General features: G+C 43.1%; 1 protein-coding gene across 1 annotated transcript in view; it reads right to left on the bottom strand.

The window, feature by feature from the left end:
- TRHDE (thyrotropin releasing hormone degrading enzyme) overlaps positions 1-21,797 on the bottom strand; it is a 1,510,236-nt gene that overhangs the window by 32,978 nt on the left and 1,455,461 nt on the right. The window contains exon 16 of the mRNA XM_077265293.1: positions 9,915-10,082. Coding sequence (XP_077121408.1) covers positions 9,915-10,082 — 168 coding nt within the window. The remainder of the gene's footprint in view (positions 1-9,914; positions 10,083-21,797) is intronic.

The following is a 21,797-nucleotide window of genomic DNA, read 5'->3' as shown; positions in this document are numbered from 1 at the left end:
TTTTGCGTGGCGACCCTCAGGATTGGGCTTTCTCGTTAGCGCCAGGAGATCCGGCATTGGCGGATGTTGATGCATTTTTTCTGGCGCTCGGATTGCTTTATGAGGAGCCTAATCTTGAAATTCAGGCAGAAAAAGCTCTACTGGCTATCTCTCAGGGCCAGGATGAAGCCGAAGTGTATTGCCAAAAATTTCGGAAATGGTCCGTGCTTACTCAATGGAATGAATGTGCTCTGGCCGCAAATTTCAGAAATGGTCTTTCTGAAGCCATTAAGAATGTGATGGTGGGTTTCACAATTCCTACAAGTCTGAATGAGTCTATGGCGCTGGCTATTCAGATTGATCGGCGTTTGTGGGAGCGCAAATCCGCTAATCCTCTGGCGGTGTTGTCTGAACAGACACCTGTTTCAATGCAATGTGATAAAATCCTGACTAGAACCAAACGACAAAATCATAGACGACAGAATGGGCTGTGTTTTTACTGTGGTGATTCTACACATGTTATATCAGCATGCTCTAAACGCCTAACCAAGGTTGTCAGTCCTGTCTCCATTGGTAATTTGCAGCCTAAATTTATTTTGTCTGTGACTTTAATTTGTTAATTGTCTTCCTACCCTGTTATGGCGTTTGTGGATTCAGGTGCTGCCCTGAGTCTTATGGACTTGTCGTTTGCCAAGCGCTGTGGTTTTGTCCTGGAGCCTTTAAAAGTTCCTATTCCTCTCAGAGGAATTGATGCTACGCCACTGGCGGAAAATAAATGGCAGTATTGGACACAAGTGACCATGTGCATGACTCCTGAACATCGGGAGGTGATTCGTTTTCTTGTTCTGCATAAAATGAATGATTTGGTCGTGTTGGGTCTGCCATGGTTACAGACCCATAATCCTGTTTTGGATTGGAAGGCTATGTCGGTGTCGAGTTGGGGTTGTCAGGGAATTCATTGCGATTCTCCGGCGGTGTCTATTGCTACTTCTACTCCTTCAGAGGTTCCTTAGTATTTGTGTGACTATCAGGATGTATTCAGTGAGTCCAGGTCCAGTGCTCTTCCTCCTCATAGGGACTGTGACTGCGCAATAGATTTGATTCCTGGCAGTAAATTTCCTAAGGGACGATTATTTAATTTGTCTGTACCCGAGCATGCCGCAATGCGTTCTTATGTCAAGGAGTCTTTGGAGAAGGGGCATATTCGTCCATCCTCTTCCCCTCTTGGTGCGGGATTCTTTTTTGTGGCCAAGAAAGACGGGTCTTTGAGACCTTGTATAGACTATCGGCTTCTGAATAAAATCACTGTTAAGTTTCAGTATCCTTTGCCACTATTGTCAGACTTGTTTGCTCGGATTAAGGGTGCCAAGTGGTTCACCAAGATAGATCTTCGTGGTGCGTACAACCTTGTGCGCATTAGGCAGGGAGATGAATGGAAAACTGCATTCAATACTCCCGAAGGTCATTTTGAATACTTGGTGATGCCCTTTGGGCTCTCTAATGCTCCTTCAGTGTTTCAGTCCTTTATGCATGATATCTTCCGGAAGTATCTGGATAAATTTATGATTGTTTATCTGGATGATATTCTGGTTTTCTCGGATGATTGGGATTCTCATGTAGAGCAGGTCAGGATGGTGTTTCAGGTTTTGCGTGATAATGCTTTGTTTGTGAAGGGCTCAAAGTGTCTCTTTGGAGTGCAGAAGGTTTCCTTTTTGGGTTTTATTTTCTCCCCTTCTGCTGTGGAGATGGACCCAGTCAAGGTCCGAGCTATTCATGATTGGACTCAGCCCACGTCTGTTAAGAGTCTTCAGAAGTTCTTGGGGTTTGCTAATTTCTACCGTCGCTTTATCGCTAACTTTTCTAGCGTTGTTAAACCTTTGACGGATATGACCAAGAAAGGTTCTGATGTGACTAGTTAGGCCCCTGCAGCCGTGGAGGCCTTCCAGGAGCTGAAGCGCCGGTTTACTTCGGCGCCTGTTTTGTGCCAGCCTGATGTCTCACTTCCCTTTCAGGTTGAAGTGGATGCTTCTGAGATCGGTGCTGGGGCTGTTTTGTCGCAGAGAGGCTCTGGTTGCTCTGTGATGAGACCATGTGCTTTTTTCTCTAGGAAGTTTTCGCCTGCTGAGCGGAACTATGATGTTGGTAATCGGGAGTTGTTGGCCATGAAGTGGGCATTTGAGGAGTGGCGTCATTGGCTCGAGGGTGCTAAGCATCGTGTGGTGGTCTTGACTGATCACAAAAATCTGATGTATCTCGAGTCTGCTAAGCGCCTGAATCCTAGACAGGCTCGTTGGTCATTGTTTTTCTCTCATTTTGACTTTGTGGTCTCGTACCTGCCTGGTTCGAAGAATGTTAAGGCTGATGCTCTTTCTAGGAGCTTTGTGCCTGACTCTCCTGAAGTCTCGGAGCCAGCTGGTATTCTTAAAGAGGGAGTAATCGTGTCGGCCATATCTCCTGATTTGCGACGTGTGTTGCAGAGATTTCAGGCTGGTAGACCTGACTCTTGTCCACCCGACAGACTGTTTGTTCCTGATAAATGGACCAGCAAAGTCATTTCCGAGGTTCATTCCTCGGTGTTAGCAGGGCATCCGGGAATTTTTGGTACCCGAGATTTGGTGGCTAGGTCCTTTTGGTGGCCTTCCTTGTCACGGGATGTGCGGTCATTTGTGCAGTCCTGTGGGACTTGTGCTCGGGCTAAGCCTTGTTGTTCTCGTGCTAGCGGGTTGCTTCTGCCCTTGCCCGTCCCAAAGAGGCCTTGGACACACATTTCCATGGATTTCATTTCTGATCTTCCGGTGTCTCAAGGAATGTCTGTCATCTGGGTGGTGTGTGATCGTTTTTCCAAGATGGTCCATTTGGTACCCTTGCCTAAGTTGCCTTCCTCTTCCGATCTGGTTACTTTGTTTTTTCAGAATGTGGTTCGTTTGCACGGCATTCCGGAGAATATCGTGTCCGACAGAGGATCCCAGTTTGTGTCCAGATTCTGGCGATCTTTTTGTGCTAAGATGGGCATTGATTTGTCGTTTTCTTCTGCCTTCCATCCTCAGACTAATGGTCAAACGGAGCGAACTAATCAGACACTGGAGGCTTATTTGAGATGATTTGTTTCTGCGGACCAGGATGATTGGGTGACCTTCTTCCCATTGGCGGAGTTTGCCCTTAATAATCGGGCTAGTTCCGCTACTTTGGTTTCGCCATTCTTCTGAAACTCTGGTTTTCATCCTCGTTTCTCCTCGGGTCATGTTGAGTCTTCTGACTGTCCTGGGGTGGATTCCGTGGTGGATAGGTTGCAGCGGATTTGGAATCTTGTGGTGGACAACTTGAAGTTGTCACAGGAGAAGGCTCAGCGTTTTGCCAACCGCCGCCGCGGTGTGGGCCCCCGACTTCGTGTTGGGGATTTGGTTTGGTTGTCTTCTCGGTATGTCCCTCTGAAGGTTTCCTCTCCTAAGTTTAAGCCTCGCTTTATTGGTCCTTATAAAATTTTGGAAGTTCTTAACCCGGTTTCTTTTCGTTTGGATCTTCCGGTGTCGTTTGCCATTCACAACGTGTTCCATAGGTCTTTGTTGCGGCGGTACGTTGTGCCTGTGGTTCCTGTTTTTAAGCTTCCTGCTCCGGTGTTGGTTGAGAGCGAGTTGGAGTACGTGGTAGAGAAGATCTTGGATTCTTGTCTCTCTAGACGGAGGCTTCAGTATTTGGTCAATTGGAAGGGCTATGGTCAGGAGGATAATTCCTGGGTGGCCGCCTCTGATGTTCATGCGGCCGATTTGGTTCGTGCCTTCCACGCTGCTCATCCTGGTCACCCTGGTGGTCTTGGTGAGGGTTCGGTGACCCCTTCTTAAAGGGGGGGTACTGTTGTGAACTATACTTCTTGGCTCCCTCTTGTGGTCACTAGTGATTTGGCACTTGGATTGTCTTTTACCAGGTTGGTACTCACCTGCTTCGTTAGGCCTGGGGTGTTGCTATTTAAACTTCTTGGATTCTCAGTCCAGTGCCTGGCATCGTTGTAATCAGTTCATTTCTGTTTGCTCCTGTCTTCAGGTCCTGGTTCTTTGCAAGATAAGCTAAGTCCTGCTTTCTTATTTTTGATCATTTTCATTGTTTATATTTTTGTCCAGCTTGTACAAAATGTGATTCCTGATATCGCTGGAAGCTCTAGGGGGCTGATATTCTCCCCCCACACCGTTAGTCGGTTTGGGGGTTCTTGGATACTCAGCGTGGATATTTTGCAGGGTTTTTTGCTGACCATATAAGTCATCTTACTATATTCTGCTATTAGTCAGTGGGCCTCTCTTTGCTAAAATCTAGTTCATTCTTACGTTTGTCTTTTCTTCTTACCTCACCGTTATTATTTGTTGGGGGCTTGTATTACTTTGGGGTCTTTTCTCTGGAGGCAAGAGAGGTCTTATTTTCCCTTATAGGGTTAGTTAGTTCTCCGGCTGGCGCGAGACGTCTAGGATCAACGTAGGCACGTTCCCCGGCTACTGTTAGTGTTTTGTGCTAGGATCAGGTATATGGTCAGCCTAGTTACCACGTCCCTATGAGCTGGTATTTATGTTTGCAGACTTTGCTGTAATCTCTGAGATTCTTTGCCATTGGAATCATAACAGACGTGATCATATGAAGATAGGAGGTGCCGGACCCGGACCGCGATGCCCATCAAACCGGACCGCATTGGACTTCCCCTGGGAGAGTATAATCTAACTTGTATTTCTTATCCTTCAGGTTACATTGGGGGCTTATCTACAGCATTACAGAATGCTGTAGATAAGCCCCTGATAGCAGTGGCCGCAGTTTATAAGGCCAAATGAGGTGACAGATTCCCTTTAAGTGTACCTTCCCACCTACTTGATTTTCATTCATCTTTTGACCTTCTTTGACTCTATAAATCTAGAGCTGAAAATAAAAAAGATGAGGGGGTGGTTGAGATTTAGGGATAGCAAGTAGGTGGGAAGGTATCCTTAAATGTTTTGTCATGCCATAATGCACCAAGTCATAGGAAAAAAATTGCGGTCTGGTGAGGCGAGCTGAGTTGAAAATGGTGTAAGCAATAAAAAGATGATAAAGATGGCAGAATGCCGTTGAAACACGTTGTGGATTATCTTTCAATAAAGGTCTGCACTTTAAAAAATATATATATATTGCTTCCACCATTTTTAACTCAGCGCTCCTCACCAGACCTCAATTTTGTTTCCATGACTGCTATTCTCCCTCCCTGAGGGTGCGCAGCAGGAGCTGCTCTCACAGGCTCCTCACAGGCAGATTAGGACCTTCCATCATGTGATCTCAAGGACCTACGGTCACGTGACTTCCAGCATGCACCATGGTGCTTCCAGGCATTGCACAGAGAATTTCCCTTCAGCAGGGAATACTGAAGCCCTGCCTGGCTACTACAGCAGATCACCTTGCCACCACTCACAGCTGTCAGCCATCTACCCCTTGCATGCGCCATCATCCTTCACGCTTGCACCGAGGTTATGCAGGGGTGCATAACCTCCTAAGGTTACTGGCTACGCAGCTTCACTCACAGTCTATTGATCCACTGGTCCTGCTCATGCGCGACCCTATCCTCTTTTCTTTTACATAATGCACCAGATTTGTTTTGACCAGATACTCCATGCTGGCAGACTGCCTTTAAAAGTGTCATTTAAAAGTGAAAAATGTTGGGGCATGGTGTTTTGTCTGTTTTGTTGCATAGGCATCTTTATGCCAAGGAAAACACGTAAAAGATTACTCTAAATACAAAAGATGACAAAAGCACAACTATAAACTCCATAATAAAAATGCATGTCTGTAATGTTGACAATGTTATCCATTTTAATATGCCATAAATCAAAACAGTGATGCAAAAGGCCTCATTCACAAGTCAATGTTTTGGGTTAGTGTTTCATCGGTGTTTTCAAGAAGTGTAACCTATGTGTCAAGACTCTGGACATTTTGATTACCTTTTGTGCATTACTGCCCTTTTCCAAGATGGCGTCTTTGGTCTCATGTGCACTGTGTCTTCCTGCTATATAACTCCACCCCAGCCTTTAGTCTGTGCTAGAGTATTCTGCCTTGCATCCAGCTCCTGATGACTCCCTCGCTTTGCACCTGCACCTGCACCTGCTCCTGTGAACCTGTGTGGAGATCCTGCTACTCAACTCTGAGTTTCTGCTGCATACATCGGTGTCCAGTAATCCTCCATCTGGCTGCTTGTGTTTGATTCCATCTGCATTTGCTGGACATGTAAGCTGTTGCTGCTCTGCTTAAACCTGAGACTTTTACCCAGGCCTCCCTGGTTGAGCTAAGATATTATTTGAACTGCCTTATAAGCATATCTATATGTGTTTGGACTACCAAGGACTTATTCGTGTCAAGTATCCTCATGAATAATTGTGCTTCATAGACATTCTGTGTGATTGCATTTTCCTCTGAAGTTTCCTATAGACTGCTAAGCTGCGTTTAATATTTACTCCAAGTGTTGTGGACTTGAGTTTCTCTCTGCACCTGTTTGAATCACCATGTGATAATATAGACTTTACCTATTATAAAACTGTGTCCTGTAGTTGTCTTGTTCCATGCAGAGTCTCATGAGTTATCCCTTATAATCTTTACACTATGAGAATTTCCATTTTTGTGTTTTCATTTTTTGCTCCCCTTCTTCCCAGAGCCATAACTTTGATATTTTCCTGCTAACATGGCCATGAGAGGGCTTGCTTTTATGGGATGAGTTGTGCTTTTGAATGGCATCATTCATTTTTCTATATTGTGTACTGGAAAATGGGACAAAAAAATGAAAGTGCAGTGAAATTGCAAATAAAATGTAGATCCACAATTGTTTTTGGATTTTTGCTTTACCATGTTCACTAAATGCTAACACTGACCTGCTATTATGATTCTCCAGGTCATTACAAGTTTGTAGATACCAAACATCTATAGTTTCTTTTTATTTAAGTGGTGAAAAAAAAAATCCAAAGTTTGTAAAAAAATAAATAAAAGTTGCCATTTTCGAAGACCCGTAGCATCTCCATTTTTTGGGATGTGGGGCCAGGAGAGGGCCTATTTCTTGTGCACCAAGCTGATGTTTTTATTGATATCATGATTGTGTAGATATGATCTTTTGATCACCCATTATTGCATTTGTAATGTTGCAGTGATAAAAAAAAATTAATTTTGGCTTTTTGATTTTTTTTCTCTCTATGCTGTTTACCATTTAGTTTAATCAGTTTCAATTCCTTTATATATTGTTAGATCAGGCGATTTTGAATGCAGTGATACCAAATACAGTACGTATGTGTATTTTTTTGTTTTTGTTTTATTTTCAATGAGGCAAATGGGGGTTGATTTGAACTTTTATATGGCAATGACAACCACAGTGTTTTCCTGCAGACCCCGGGTTGTCATGCTAACCCATCGGCGACCTGCGGTCATGTGACTCTGGTGCCGATGAGCGGGGTTAATGATGCGCTTCCTGCGCGTACATGTTAAATGCTGCTGTCAATGTTTGAGAGCAATATTTAACATGTTAACAGCTGAGGGTGGATCGCGATTCCACCTGCGGTTCTTAGGGCACATAAAAGCTGATCAGTTCAGCTGTCATGGGCTGGAAAAGGTTTAGGCTCATCGCCGGAGCCCGCAACAAACAGGGGGAGGTGTCCAATGTCAGATATATCAGTCATTGGATGTTAAGGGGTTAAAGAAACGGACCCGTTCTGTGTTTTGAAGTCTCTTTTGGTTTTCACTTTAAAATACTGATGAAACACTGCCCAGAAAAACTGATGTGTGAATTAAGCTTTAGAGTTTCATTGGAGGTTCATCTATCTTTGGTTTGAGTTTCATCAGCTTTTCTTAAACATGAAATAAAATACACTCACCGGCCACTTTATTAGGTACACCATGCTAGTAACGGGTTGGACCCCCTTTTGCCTTCAGAACTGCCTCAATTCTTCGTGGCATAGATTCAACAAGGTGCTGGAAGCATTCCTCAGAGATTTTGGTCCATATTGACATGATGGCATCACACAGTTGCCGCAGATTTGTCGGCTGCACATCCCAAAGATGCTCCATACAAGGCAGGATGGATCCATGCTTTCATGTTGTTTACGCCAAATTCTGACCCTACCATCCGAATGTCGCAGCAGAAATCGAGACTCATCAGACCAAGCAACGTTTTTCCAATCTTCTACTGTCCAATTTCGATGAGCTTGTACAAATTGTAGCCTCAGTTTCCTGTTCTTAGCTGAAAGGAGTGGTACCCGGTGTGGTCTTCTGCTGCTGTAGCCCATCTGCCTCAAAGTTCGACGCACTGTGCATTCAGAGATGCTCTTAGGCCTACATTGGTTGTAACGGGTGGCAATTTGAGTCACTGTTGCCTTTCTATCAGCTCGAACCAGTCTGCCCATTCTCCTCTGACCTCTGGCATCAACAAGGCATTTCCGCCCACAAAACTGCCGCTCACTGGATTTTTTTTCTTTTTCGGACCATTCTCTGTAAACCCTAGAGATGGTTGTGCGTGAAAATCCCAGTAGATCAGCAGTTTCTGAAATACTCAGACCACCCCTTCTGGCACCAACAACCATGCCACGTTCAAAGGCACTCAAATCACCTTTCTTCCCCATACTGATGCTCGGTTTGAACTGCAGGAGATTGTCTTGACCATGTCTACATGCCTAAATGCACTGAGTTGCCGCCATGTGATTGGCTGATTAGAAATTAAGTGTTAACAAGAAGTTGGACAGGTGTACCTAATAAAGTGGCCGGTGAGTGTAGATTCTCCACCTTCTCCTATGTGACAATCCAAATGGGACCGCTCTCAGACGGCATCCAAGAGCTCTCCGATTTTTTCCCAGATCCATAGACTTGCATTGCCAAATTCAATCCAACACTCAGATCAATATTTTACTTGTGTACTCGCCACAATTTATCACTACTTCGAGAACCAAGCAAATCATGGATATTTGAAAAGCCCCATTTACTAATACTGATACCAGTGCTGTCAGCAAAAACATGGATAGCACTCATACACCCAAAACCTGACAAGTGAATGAGTTTTAAGTCATTTGAAGAAAAAAAGCCAAAATATTTCCATACCTAGAGCAATCTACACTTTGTAAAAAAGTCACTAGCCCCAAATGTGCTGGGAAAAAAAAAGTTCTGTTCTTTACATAGACATTTAATGTTTTAAACTATACTTCAAAGTAACTTATGGCCAAAGAATATTTCAATGAAATAGCAATATATTTAATTTTTGGTTTTGTGATGTTTGTTTCTTTCACATTCTTAATGCCAGTGTTTGCTTTTATTTTCCAAAACAGCATGCTCAGAGATTTTTGAGCACTTTCTTTCCTCTATAAAAACAGTTGCAATGAAAAATCTCCACAGTCTAGCAGTCTGTTCACATAGTTGTGGCTGTTTTGGGTTTTGCACTTCATTTCCCCACTGGCTGTTATAACATTTCATCCATATAAATCAAATTTTATATCTTTATTCAAGCAAACTTCCCTTCAAAATAAGGTAACACTACCCAATGGTTCTTCATAAAAATTGAACACAACTTAGGAAATGTGTAATTAGAATACCCAATGCTTTATTCAAGCAAACTTCCCTTCAAAATAAGGTAACACTACCCAATGGTTCTTCATAAAAATTGAACACAACTTAGGAAATGTGTAATTAGAATACCCAATGCTTTATTCAAGCAAACTTCCCTTCAAAATAAGGTAACACTACCCAATGGTTCTTCATAAAAATTGAACACAACTTAGGAAATGTGTAATTAGAATACCCAATGCTCTACTTTTAAGTTTTTCTCCAGAAATTGTGCTTAATCTTTGTCCCATCTGCATTCCTCTACAATAGCCACATGCTTCTCACAGTACCCTACTTGTACTTTGTACAGTACTTTGGAATTTTCCCTAATCTATGATTGATCAGCAAATCATCTTGCATCCACTGACCTGTTCAGTAGGTTTCTATTATCACTGCAGGTTAGTGCTTCTAACAATATCTTCTTTTCAGAAACTGCTGTAGTGGAATGGAATTTCATCCAAATAAACTCCCAAACATCTTCATCCATCAAGGATACTCCTGTGCAATAAACAATGTCTCGGACATTTGGTGGAATTCTAAAAAAATAAAAAAAATAAAACAATTATACTTATACATATATATCCATTTTTAAATAAATTATCAAATAAAATGTTTTACCTATCTTTTACCTTTCAAGAGATTGATCTTATTAATGATACATACAACAATATTCCAGTAGTAAAGCATGTAGTAGATTTAGTCATGCTAAAGTATTGGATTTTCTAGACTATCAGATACTTACAGGGCCGGACTGGGACTAAAATTCAGCCCTGGCATTTGAAGTTACACAGGCCCACTTGTCACATGGTGACTGTATAATATCTTTGTACACTTGTAGGCAGGGCCGGTTTTAGGCAAAGTGGGGCCCTAGGCAAAGTTTAAAATGGGTCCCCAAATGCTAACATATTGCACATCACACAGAAGCCTTTCTGTTGTATTTACGTGCGCTGAGTTCAGGCCGCTAAACGAGTTTGATCGACAATACTGAAGTTGTTCAACGCTTGTTTCCCGGCCTCTTTCCACCAGCTGAGGAATAATGATGAGACAGAACGATCACTAATAGATCACCATACAGTATCATGTTTTCAGCAGCACATCTACAGTTTACACTGGCAATGTGCTGCTGACAACAAGGCTTTTTGTTCCAGCAAAAACAATCCGAATATGCAGCATTTTACTTGTTTAGTAAAATACACCCCATAGTCCTCCATATATTATAATGTGCTCCATAGTCCTCCATATAGTATAATACACTCCCTATAGTCCTCCATATATTAAAATACACTGCTCAGTCCTCCACATAGTATAATACACTCCTCATAGTCCTCCATATAGCATAATACAATCCTCATAGTCCTCCATATAGCATAATACAATCCTCATAGTGCTCCATATAGTATAATGCACCGCCACAGTCATCCATGTAGTACAATTCACTTCCCATAGTATAATGCACCCCATAGTTCTTCATATAGTATAACGTATTCCCCATAGTCCTCGATACAGTATAATGCAGCCCACATATAGTATAATGCAGCCACCCCAGAGTATAATGCAGCCACCCCAGAGTATAATGCAGCCACCCCACAGAGTATAATGCAGCCACCCCAGAGTATGTAACCCCCATAGAATATAATACAGCCCACCTCCCCATAATATATAATGTAGCCCCCCATAGAATATAATGCAGCCCCCCATAGTATATAACGCAGCCTCCCCCATAGAATATAATATACCCCCACAATAGTATATAGCACAGCCACATAGTACATAACATGGCCTCCCCCATAGAATATAATATACTCCCCATAGTATATAGCAAAGCCCGCATATTATATAGCACAAACCGCATAGTATACAGCACAGCCTGCATACTATAGCACAGCTCGCGTAGTAGATAACACAGCCCACACAGCAGTATTCAGCACAGACCACACAGTAGTATACAGCACAGACCACACAGTAGTATACAGCACAGTCCACACAGTAGTATACAGCACAGCCCACAGAGCAATATATACAGCACAGCCCACAAAGTAATATATACAGCACAGCCCACAAAGTAATATATACAGCACAGCCCACAGAGAACTATATACAGCACAGCCCACAGAGAACTATATACAGCACAGCCCACAGAGAACTATATAAAGCACAGCCCAGAGTACTATATACAGCACAGCCCAGAGTACTATATAAAGCACAGCCCAGAGAGTACTATATACAGCACAGCCCAGAGAGTACTATATACAGCACAGCCCAGAGAGTACTATATACAGCACAGCCCACAGAGTACTATATACAGCACAGCCCACAGAGTACTATATACAGCACAGCCCACAGAGTACTATACACAGCATAGCCCACAGAGTACTATATACAGCACAGCCCACAGAGTACTATATACAGCACAGCCCACAGAGTACTATATACAGCACAGCCCACAGAGTACTATATACAGCACAGCCCACAGAGTACTATATACAGCACAGCCCACAGAGAACTATATACAGCACACAGTAGTATACAGCACAGAGCACAGCCCACAGAGAACTATATACAGCCCACAGTAGTATACAGCACAGAGCACAGCCCACAGAGAACTATATACAGCACAGAGCACAGCCCACAGAGAACTATATACAGCCCACAGTAGCATACAGCACAGAGCACAGCCCACAGATAACTATATACAGCCCACAGTAGTATACAGCACAGAGCACAGCCCACAGAGAACTATATACAGCACAGAGCACAGCCCACAGAGAACTATATACAGCCCACAGTAGCATACAGCACAGAGCACAGCCCACAGATAACTATATACAGCCCACAGTAGTATACAGCACAGAGCACAGCCCACAGAGAACTATATACAGCACAGAGCACAGCCCACAGAGAACTATATACAGCCCACAGTAGTATACAGCACAGAGCACAGCCCACAGAGAGCTATATACAGCCCACAGTAGTATACAGCACAGAGCACAGCCCACAGAGAACTATATACAGCCCACAGCAGTATACAGCACAGAGCACAGCCCACAGAGAACTATATACAGCCCACAGCAGTATACAGCACAGAGCACAGCCCACAGAGAACTATATATAGCACAGAGCACACAGTAGTATACAGCACAGAACACAGAGAACTATATACAGCCCACAGTAGTATACAGCACAGAGCACAGCCCACAGAGAACTATATACAGCCCACAGTAGTATACAGCACAGAGCACAGCCCACAGAGAGCTATATACAGCCCACAGTAGTATACAGCACAGAGCACAGCCCACAGAGAACTATATACAGCCCACAGCAGTATACAGCACAGAGCACAGCCCACAGAGAACTATATACAGCCCACAGCAGTATACAGCACAGAGCACAGCCCACAGAGTACTATATACAGCCCACAGTAGTATACAGCACAGAGCACAGCCCACAGAGAACTATATACAGCCCACAGTAGTATACAGCACAGAGCACAGCCCACAGAGAGCTATATACAGCCCACAGCAGTATACAGCACAGAGCACAGCCCACAAAGAACTATATACAGCCCACAGTAGTATACAGCACAGAGCACAGCCCACAGAGAACTATATACAGCCCACAGCAGTATACAGCACAGAGCACAGCCCACAGAGAACTATATACAGCCCACAGCAGTATACAGCACAGAGCACAGCCCACAGAGAACTATATACAGCCCACATCTCTTCTCTTCCTCCCCTCACCTCCTCCGAGAATGGCCCCACAGTCCAGAAAAAAAAAAAAAACTCTCCTCACCTCTCCTCGTGCCCAGCGTTGCTTCCTGGTTCCTGCTCCTGTCTCAGCAGCTGCAGTCTGCCCGGGACACAGCAGGTGCGCGATGATATGACATCATCGCGCACCCGCAGTGTCAGAGGCAGAGTGGGGAATGATGGGAGAGGAGCGTCTGTAGACGCTCTCTCCTCCATCATTGCATTCAACTGTACCGGCGTCTATACGCCGGTATAGTTGAATGCGACGGCGGGGGTGGCGGATTGAGCGGCCCACCACTGGCACCGGCCCTTCTGGCATTTGCCAGAAGTGCCCTATGGCCAGTCCGGCCCTGGATACTTATATATTGTGAAGAACATTATGGGACAATCTTGGATAAAAATCATTGCACATTTACACTATACTTTTGAACTTCTTGTGAATGCTTTTGCTCCTTTACAATGAGTGATGTACATGTGCAGTACATCAAAAAGGTGGGACAAACCTGTTCATGCATAGTTTTCTTTGTTATTATTGGAATGTGTACATGGTAGATTCATACTAAAGGCAACGAAACCATAAAGGACACTGATGCAAACCTGGAATAAGTAAATTTGTGTTAAACAAACCAGAACACGTGTTAAATCTCAAAGTACCCCCATTTACTATAACAGCTTGACACACTCTTGACCTTCTCTCAGTCAGCTTCAAGAGGTTGTCTCCTGGATGACTTCCAAAGAACTGGTAGGCTTTGTCATAAGTTCATTTGCTAAATCATGGGCCTTCAGAAAGTGTTTGTGGCCATCTTGTTCAGATATATTTTGTAGAGGAAGTGTTGGTATACAAATCCTTATAGTGTTGATAACTATTCCACAACTGTTCTAAGCCAGAAAATGGCAAGAGCCACTCAACCAAGTAGAGAAGAAACACATGAGAAACACAATATTTAGAATTGAGAGTCCTCAGTGGTTGATCAACCACTGAGGACTCTCAATTCTAAATGTTTTTCTATCCACTGGCTAACACGATACCAAGATATATTTCTTTCCTGTATGAGAAACACAGTCAGTCTGAAAAATTGGTAGAACCTTGAAGGTATCATCAAGTCCAGTCATGAAAGTTAATAAATCGCTATGAATTACCTCTGCAGCAAAGGAAGAGTTCATCAGAGTTAATAGAAAACAACAAATTCACAGCCCCACAGATAACAGCTCTCATAAATAATCTACAGACATCAAGTAGCAGACACATCTCAAAATCAACAGTCAAGAGGAGATTGTAAGAAGCAGACCATTATGGTTGAAATGCAAAAAGAAGCCACTACTAAGGTCAATCACTGAGGAAATATTTTCTCTATGTGCCGTACCCACCTTGAAGCATAGAGGACGAGGTGTAATGGTGTTGGGAAACAATAGCATTCTTCAAGATAATGCCATCACACTTGGTTGCTGTGAGACCATCATTTAAGTTGTAGCAGTACAATGAACCAAAACACACCTTCAGGCTATGTAAGGGCTATGTACCCAAAAAGTAAATGGATGGAGTGCTGCATCAGATGATATAGCTTCCACAATCACCATACCTCAACCCAATTGATAAGGTTTGAACAACAGACTGAAGGTAAAACAGCCAACAAACGCTTAGCACCTCTGAGTGCTTCTTCAAGAAAGTTGGAAACCCATTCTTGGTTATTACCAGGTTAAGCAACGTGAGGGAATACTATGTATTTGTTAAGCTGAAATCAGACAAAAAGGAGATTATTTGAGTAATATTAAGTGTAACACATATTCTGGCGTGTTAAACAAGAGATTTTTCACTTCTTCTTTCCATATGTGTTTCTTAGTGGTTTGCTGCCCTCAGTCTAAGTATACAATGTGCACATTCCAATAAGAATAAGGAAAATAATTACATGAACAGGTTTGTTTAAACTTTAGACCGGTTTGGTATGTCACATGCATGGAGTGGGCTCAGAAGCTAAACATGCTCCTTTCTCTGCTGATGTCAGCTATTCAGCTAATATCTGCCTGTAAAAGCATTATTCTGGATTTTAATGCCATTGTCAATCTCTCACAGTAACATTTAAGGCACACAGTGCTGAAACAAGATGTTCAAGACCTCCATCATTCATCCTCCGATACAATTGTGTGATGCAGATAGCTTTTTTGCCATCTAAAGCCATAGTTGGGACTTCATAAGTGAATTTAAGCTATATACTGCAATATAAATATGTTGCTGTATATATAACAGGGGGTTGAAGGTTTTAAGCCTCCTAGCCTTTAAAAAATAATTAATCAAAAACATTCAAAAAGTAAAAAAGAAACCTATTTAATTTTATCATAAAATTTCAATCTATTAATATTTAAACTGTATGATAAACTTAAAACATCAGAATTTCCATTTTTCTCTTGCAATGCCTTTTCCAAAAATGTAAAGAAAAGCAATTAAAACTTCATATTTATTCCAAAATGGTCATGTGCCACGTACAGTTAAATCACACTGACAGGTTAGAATAGAATAGATAGAGTAGATGTATACACATAGGATACTTAGATATATTAATGTCAGTGACACACATATACAGCTTTGGCAAAAATTAAGAGACCACTGCAAAATGTTCAGTTTGTCTGATTTTTCCCTTTATAGGTATATTTTTAAGTAAACTGTAAATTGATCATTTAGTCTATAAACTTCTGACAACATGTCTCCGAACTTCCAAGCAATAAATTTTGTATTTTTTTTCTGAAAAGGAGAATTGGTCAAAAAAATAAAATAAAACACAGTGCTTTCAGACCTCAAATAATGCAAAGAAAACAAGTTCATAAGCATTTAGAAACAACAATACTAATGTTCAGAAAGAGCTCAGAAATCAATATTTTGTGGAATAGCCATGATTTTTAATCACAGCTTTCATGCGTCTTGGCATGCTTTCCACCAGTCTTTTGCACTGATTCTGGCTCAAAAATGTAAGCAGTTCTTTGTTTGATGGCTTGTGACTATCCATCATCCTCTTCATTACATTCCAGAGGTTTTCAATGGAGTTCAGATCTGGAGATTGGGCTGCCCATGACAGGGTTTTGATGTGGTGGTCTCTTATTTTTTGCCAGAGCTGTATATATTAGATAGATAGATAGATATAAGTAGAGCTGGCAATTCATCACTGCAGGAGCTGACAGGACAGAATAGATGGATTACATACAGTAAATACACATAGAATAGATAGTTATATATATGTCAGGGACATATACAATTAGCACAGTGTGTGTAAATCTTACTGTACATGTATTTAGTTACCATATTTACTCGTGTATAAGCTGAGATTTTCAGCACATTTCTTGTGCTGAAAACGCCCCCCCCTTGGCTTATACATGAGTCATTGTCCAGAAAGCTGGTGGGGGAGGGGGAGTGAGGAGTCGGCAGCTGTAGCACAGTGACAGCTGCAGCCACCAGCTTCCAGAATACATCAATACTCACCCTCTGTCGCTGCATCTCAGTCCTTGCATCTCAGTCACAGTGCCGGAGGCTCTCCCTGTTCCTGTGCTCAGCAGTCAGGTGGTACCGCTCATTAAGGTAATTAATATGCATGTGTCTCCACTTTCATAGGTGTGTAGCACATATGCATTACCTTAATGAGTGGTACCATGTGACCACTGAGCACAGGAACAAGGAAGAGCTGCCACCACCGGGACAGAGATGCAGCGACACGTGAGGAGGGTGAGGAGGATGCGGGGTGTGAGCCACGCAGGACCATGGGAGACGTGCCAGACCGTGGGAGCCATGTGGGACCCTGGGAGCCATGTGGGTCTGTGGAGCCATGCAAGACCATGGAGCCATGCATACAACAGGGGGAGCCACACATACAAGGACAATACGGAGGAGCCACATAACATGACAAAACGGGGGAGCCACATACCAGGACAGGACAGGGTTGCCACACATACCAGGAAAAACTGGCGGAGCCACATACCAGGACAAAATGGGAGAGCCACACATACCAGGACAAAACAGGGGAGCCACACATTCCAGGACAAGACGGGGAAGCCACACATAGCAGGACAGGATGAGGGAAGCCACATACCAAGACAAGATGGGGGAGCCATGCATAGCAGGATAGGGAAGAGGGGACAATGCATACCCGGCTTATACTCAAGTCAATAAGCTTACCCAGTTTTCCGTGGCAAAATTAGGTGCATCAGCTTATATTTGGGTCAGCTTAAACTCGAGTATATACGGTAATAAAAAGATTATTTTTTAATGGCATGGGCTCTCTCATAAATTTGTTAACCAGCAGAGGCTAAACCGACAGCTGGGTGCAGATGTTTATAGTCTGGGAAGGGGATAATACCCATGGAGATTCCCAGGCTATTAATATCAGCTCACAGATGTATAATAAGCCTTTAATGGCTATTAAAATGGGGACCCCTTCCTTAAAATTTACATTGGGTCCCCTTATAATTAATAAACAGCAAAGGCTATGCAGACAGCTGCATGCTGATATTAATAGTTTAGGAAGGGGCCATGGATACTGGCCTGCTAGGCTAAAAACATCAGCTCTCAGCCGCCCCAGAAAAGGCACATCTCTAAAATGTGCTAATTCTTGCACTTAGCTTTGCTCTTCCCACTTTTCCCATAGCGGTGGCAACTGGGGTGATAGTTGGGGAGTTGATGTTGTAAGGGGGTGATAAAAGCGTTCTTGTGCCCAAAACACATCCCAGTTAAATGTATGTATGACTGTATTTAATATTTTGTGCTCAGTGCTGCTAATTGTATATTGTTGTTAGGGAAAGTGTTGTGAACTCTGTTTTCGGGCTCCCTCTTGTGGTCACAGGTAGTATTGTGTGAGTTTTGTTTTTGGGCTCCCCCTGGTGGCTTTGTTTGTTATCCTGCGGATCTGTGGCTGAATCAGCTGCCTCGTTATGCACTAGGGAGTTTCCTATTTAGCTCTGCTTCACCTCCACTTGTTGCCGGCTGTCGATGTATTCAGTGCTATTCTGATCTCCCCTGATTATCTTCGTTTTCAGTCTCTTCTGGAGAAGCTAAGTTTCTGTTTGATTATTTTTTGCTCATCAGTCTGCAATATGATTTCAGTGTATTATGAGTTTAGTCCAGCTTGCTAATATGTGAGTTCTTGCAGCTGGTAAGCTCTGGGGTACGGAGTTGCTTCACCTGCACCGTTAGTTGGTGCGGGGGCTCGAGCAATCTCTGCGTGGATATTTTGCTTAGGGTTTTCTATTGATCGCACAGCTCCCTTCCTATTTTCTGCTATCTAGTGTTATCGGGCCTCATTTGCTAAACCTATTTCATCTCTGCGTTTGTGCTTTCCCCTTAACTCACCATTAATATTTGTGGGGGGCTTTTCTATATCTTTGGGGTCATTTCTCTGAGGCAAGTAAGGACTTTACTTTCCCTCTAGGAATAGGTAGTTTCTCAGGCCGTGAAGAGACGTCTAGGATTTTCAGGTAACGTTCCACGGCTGCCTATAGTTGTTTGCGGATAGGATCAGGTTGCGGTCAATCCAGATACCACTTCCCCAGAGCTGGTCATCGGTTTAGTTACTTAGCTAGTCAAAACTTGCGATCCTTGCCACTAGGATCATAACAGGAAAGTGCAGTAGCTCAGTTATGACACTAGATGGGGTACATTAGGTTATATAGTTAGTTTAGGAGGAGCCAACCATATTTAGGATATGGTGTTTTCCTGTTTAGAGTGAGAAGAGCCAGGGAGCCCATGCAGGGCGGCTGTACTCCGCAATGTTTAAGGAAAATAGTCCAGCCGTCCAGGGGCCTATAGTGGCCAGCAGCAGAGACAGCAGATAGCAGCGGTGACAGCAGTGGCTAGAGCAGAGTCTACTGCAGGAGTAACAGCTGGACAATACAGCAGGTCGCTCTGAAAATGTGGCAGCTTACTACTTGGGCTGATGCCCTTATGTCTGGTGTTAAATGGACAAGGGAACTCCAAAAGGTAGTCAAGACAGACAGGGAGGACGCTGCAATACCGAGCGGGACGGGACATCCTGGGAACACATTGAAAATCACAGAGAAAGCAAAGGAAATATGCTTTGTGGAACCTAATGTTGATGCTGTAACTGAAAAGGCAAAGGAAATATGCTGTTTGGTACCTGGTGTTGATGCTGTAACTGAAATGGATGTACTGCATATGAAAAAAAGTAAAGTTCTACGTTTAAAGTTAAAACCGGACTCTGTCTTATTGTGCACTAAATCAGAAGAAGAAGTTTTTTGCAATTCAAGGAGAACCCTGAGAACCAGGCAAGTAAGACAGTGGGACTTTATCCATGTGATGTGGGTGGCTGGGGCGATCTTGAGCAGACACCTATGGGGGCCATGACTACGGCCCCAGCCGACGGTCACAATGTTACCTTTGTATTGTCAGATGACATCAAGCCCCATGGTTAGAAAAGGAGAGGCATCAATAAGACACCCCCATTGATAACCCCATAGCCACATTGTATGAAAACACACACACCAAGAATAAAGTCCTTTAATTGAAAGAATGACACAGACTCCTTTAATAACTCTTAATTAAACTATGCTTATGACCTCGCCCATTCCCTCGACGCCCTTGTCATCTGCAAAAGAGTTAAAAATGAAAAACAACAATATTTTTCACCTTTTGCAGAGATGCTGCAACCATACAGCCTGTCATCCAGCAAAGACACTGAGCATTGTGTGCTCAGTGTCTCCCTGTGAACTCATATTCCCTGTCTGAAGGCACCACAAGCGTGAGAATTTTCCACTGCTCGCGGTGCCATCAGACAGGTCCTGCGAGTTCACAGCTAATAAACACAGTATGATGAGCTCACAGGCAGCCCCCCTATACACAGCATTATGGGCCCACAGCACCCTATACACAGTATAATGCTGACAGAGCTCCACAATAGAAAAAGTATATTGTCCCAATAGCTCCCCTATACATAGTATGGTGAGCCCACATCTCCCCTTTTACACAGTATGATGGGGCAACAACTCCCACACATACAGAATTATGTCTCTCTGAGTTCACCTATACAAATAGAATGACGTCAACGCTGCTCCCCCAAAAGACAGTAAAATGACCACTACAGTAGTTCCCACATTTTATGATGACCTCCATGCTGTATATTGGCCCCCACTCTAGCATTCACACTGTATAATGGTCCACACAGTGTATAAGGTCCGCCACAGTAGCCCACACAAAGTTTATTGGTCCTCACAGTATCCCTCACACTGTATAATGATCCTCACACTTCATAATAGCATTCAAAATAGGCCCCACAGTTTATGAGAGCACCACACAGTATCCCCCACACTAAATAATAGTCTTCACACTTCATAACAGCCACCACAGTAGTCCCCACACTTTATGATGGTCCTAAACTGTTTATTGACTCTCACATTAGGTCACATGACTTTAGAGTCTTAGCACTAGTGCATCACCCTGCCATTCTGTGGACTGCAGGTTTAATGAGACCTTTGGTCTATAAAATGGAGAGAGGTAGTGCAGGGGATCATGTCTTGCTGTTCTATTACAGTGCATAAACAGAACTTGGCATGTAAAGCAATGATGGTAACTTGCAGATGTGTGGTAAATCTGCAGGTTATTAGCATTCTGACACTGTGTGGCACAAACACTGAGAGCCCTCCTGCTTTGAAAAAATAACTTTGTTGCTTCCAACAGGTTCTCTCTTCCAGGCATAGGGGTGGGCTGGCAAGGTTTCACTCACCACTTTGGGTATAGAGAGCGACGGCAATAACCACGCCCCAGCACTGACTGATAGCCATATCAGCAGTTTTGCTACTGCTGCTGCTATAAACAATTTGCTGCTTAAGTGCCCACTTAACATTTAATAATGTTTTCCTAGTACTCCATGTACAGTAATAATGGCCACAGATTTGATTATGTGAACAGGCTGTCGTGTGATAACTAGACTCTTTCAGCTTCTCTCAATTCTCTTCTATTGAGAGAAGCTAAACCTTTCCACACAGAACATGCAAATAGCAAACATGTGATAACTGCAGACATCAATCCCAAATCTTTAATAACTTTATAATAAATTGCTCAGCATTTTGTTTTCTTTTCCAGAGACGGAGCGGTGCTTTAAGCCTAAGCCTCCTTCCCCTGGTCATATACTCACCTTCCAGTGCATTCACTATTTTTTGGCACAGCTCTGGTCACATGTCATCATCTTGTGAATGTAGCTTCAGACTAACCAAAAGTCAGAAGCCATATCACAAGTTCTGAATGCAAGTCTATGAGAGCCAGAATGAGGCCAGAATGAGGCTCTCATAGACTTACACTGATTAGGCTCTGGCTTGCTTCATGAAACACTGGAGCATCCCGGGGGTCACAAACTGCAAGAGACAGACTATAGTAGCAACAAAAATTATATATGAGAATGCCAAAAGTTGAGTATCAGACAGGGGGCATGGGACTTGAATTTTAAGTACCATTCCAGTGGTGAAATAAAAAATGCTGAAGTGGTCCTTTAACTATGATGCTGCTCATGCTATGGT

This window comes from Ranitomeya variabilis, chromosome 5 (assembly GCF_051348905.1).
Source record: "Ranitomeya variabilis isolate aRanVar5 chromosome 5, aRanVar5.hap1, whole genome shotgun sequence".
Lineage (NCBI taxonomy): Eukaryota > Metazoa > Chordata > Amphibia > Anura > Dendrobatidae > Ranitomeya > Ranitomeya variabilis.
Note: the sequence above shows the minus strand (reverse complement) of the source record. Positions and strands in the feature narration are given on the sequence as shown.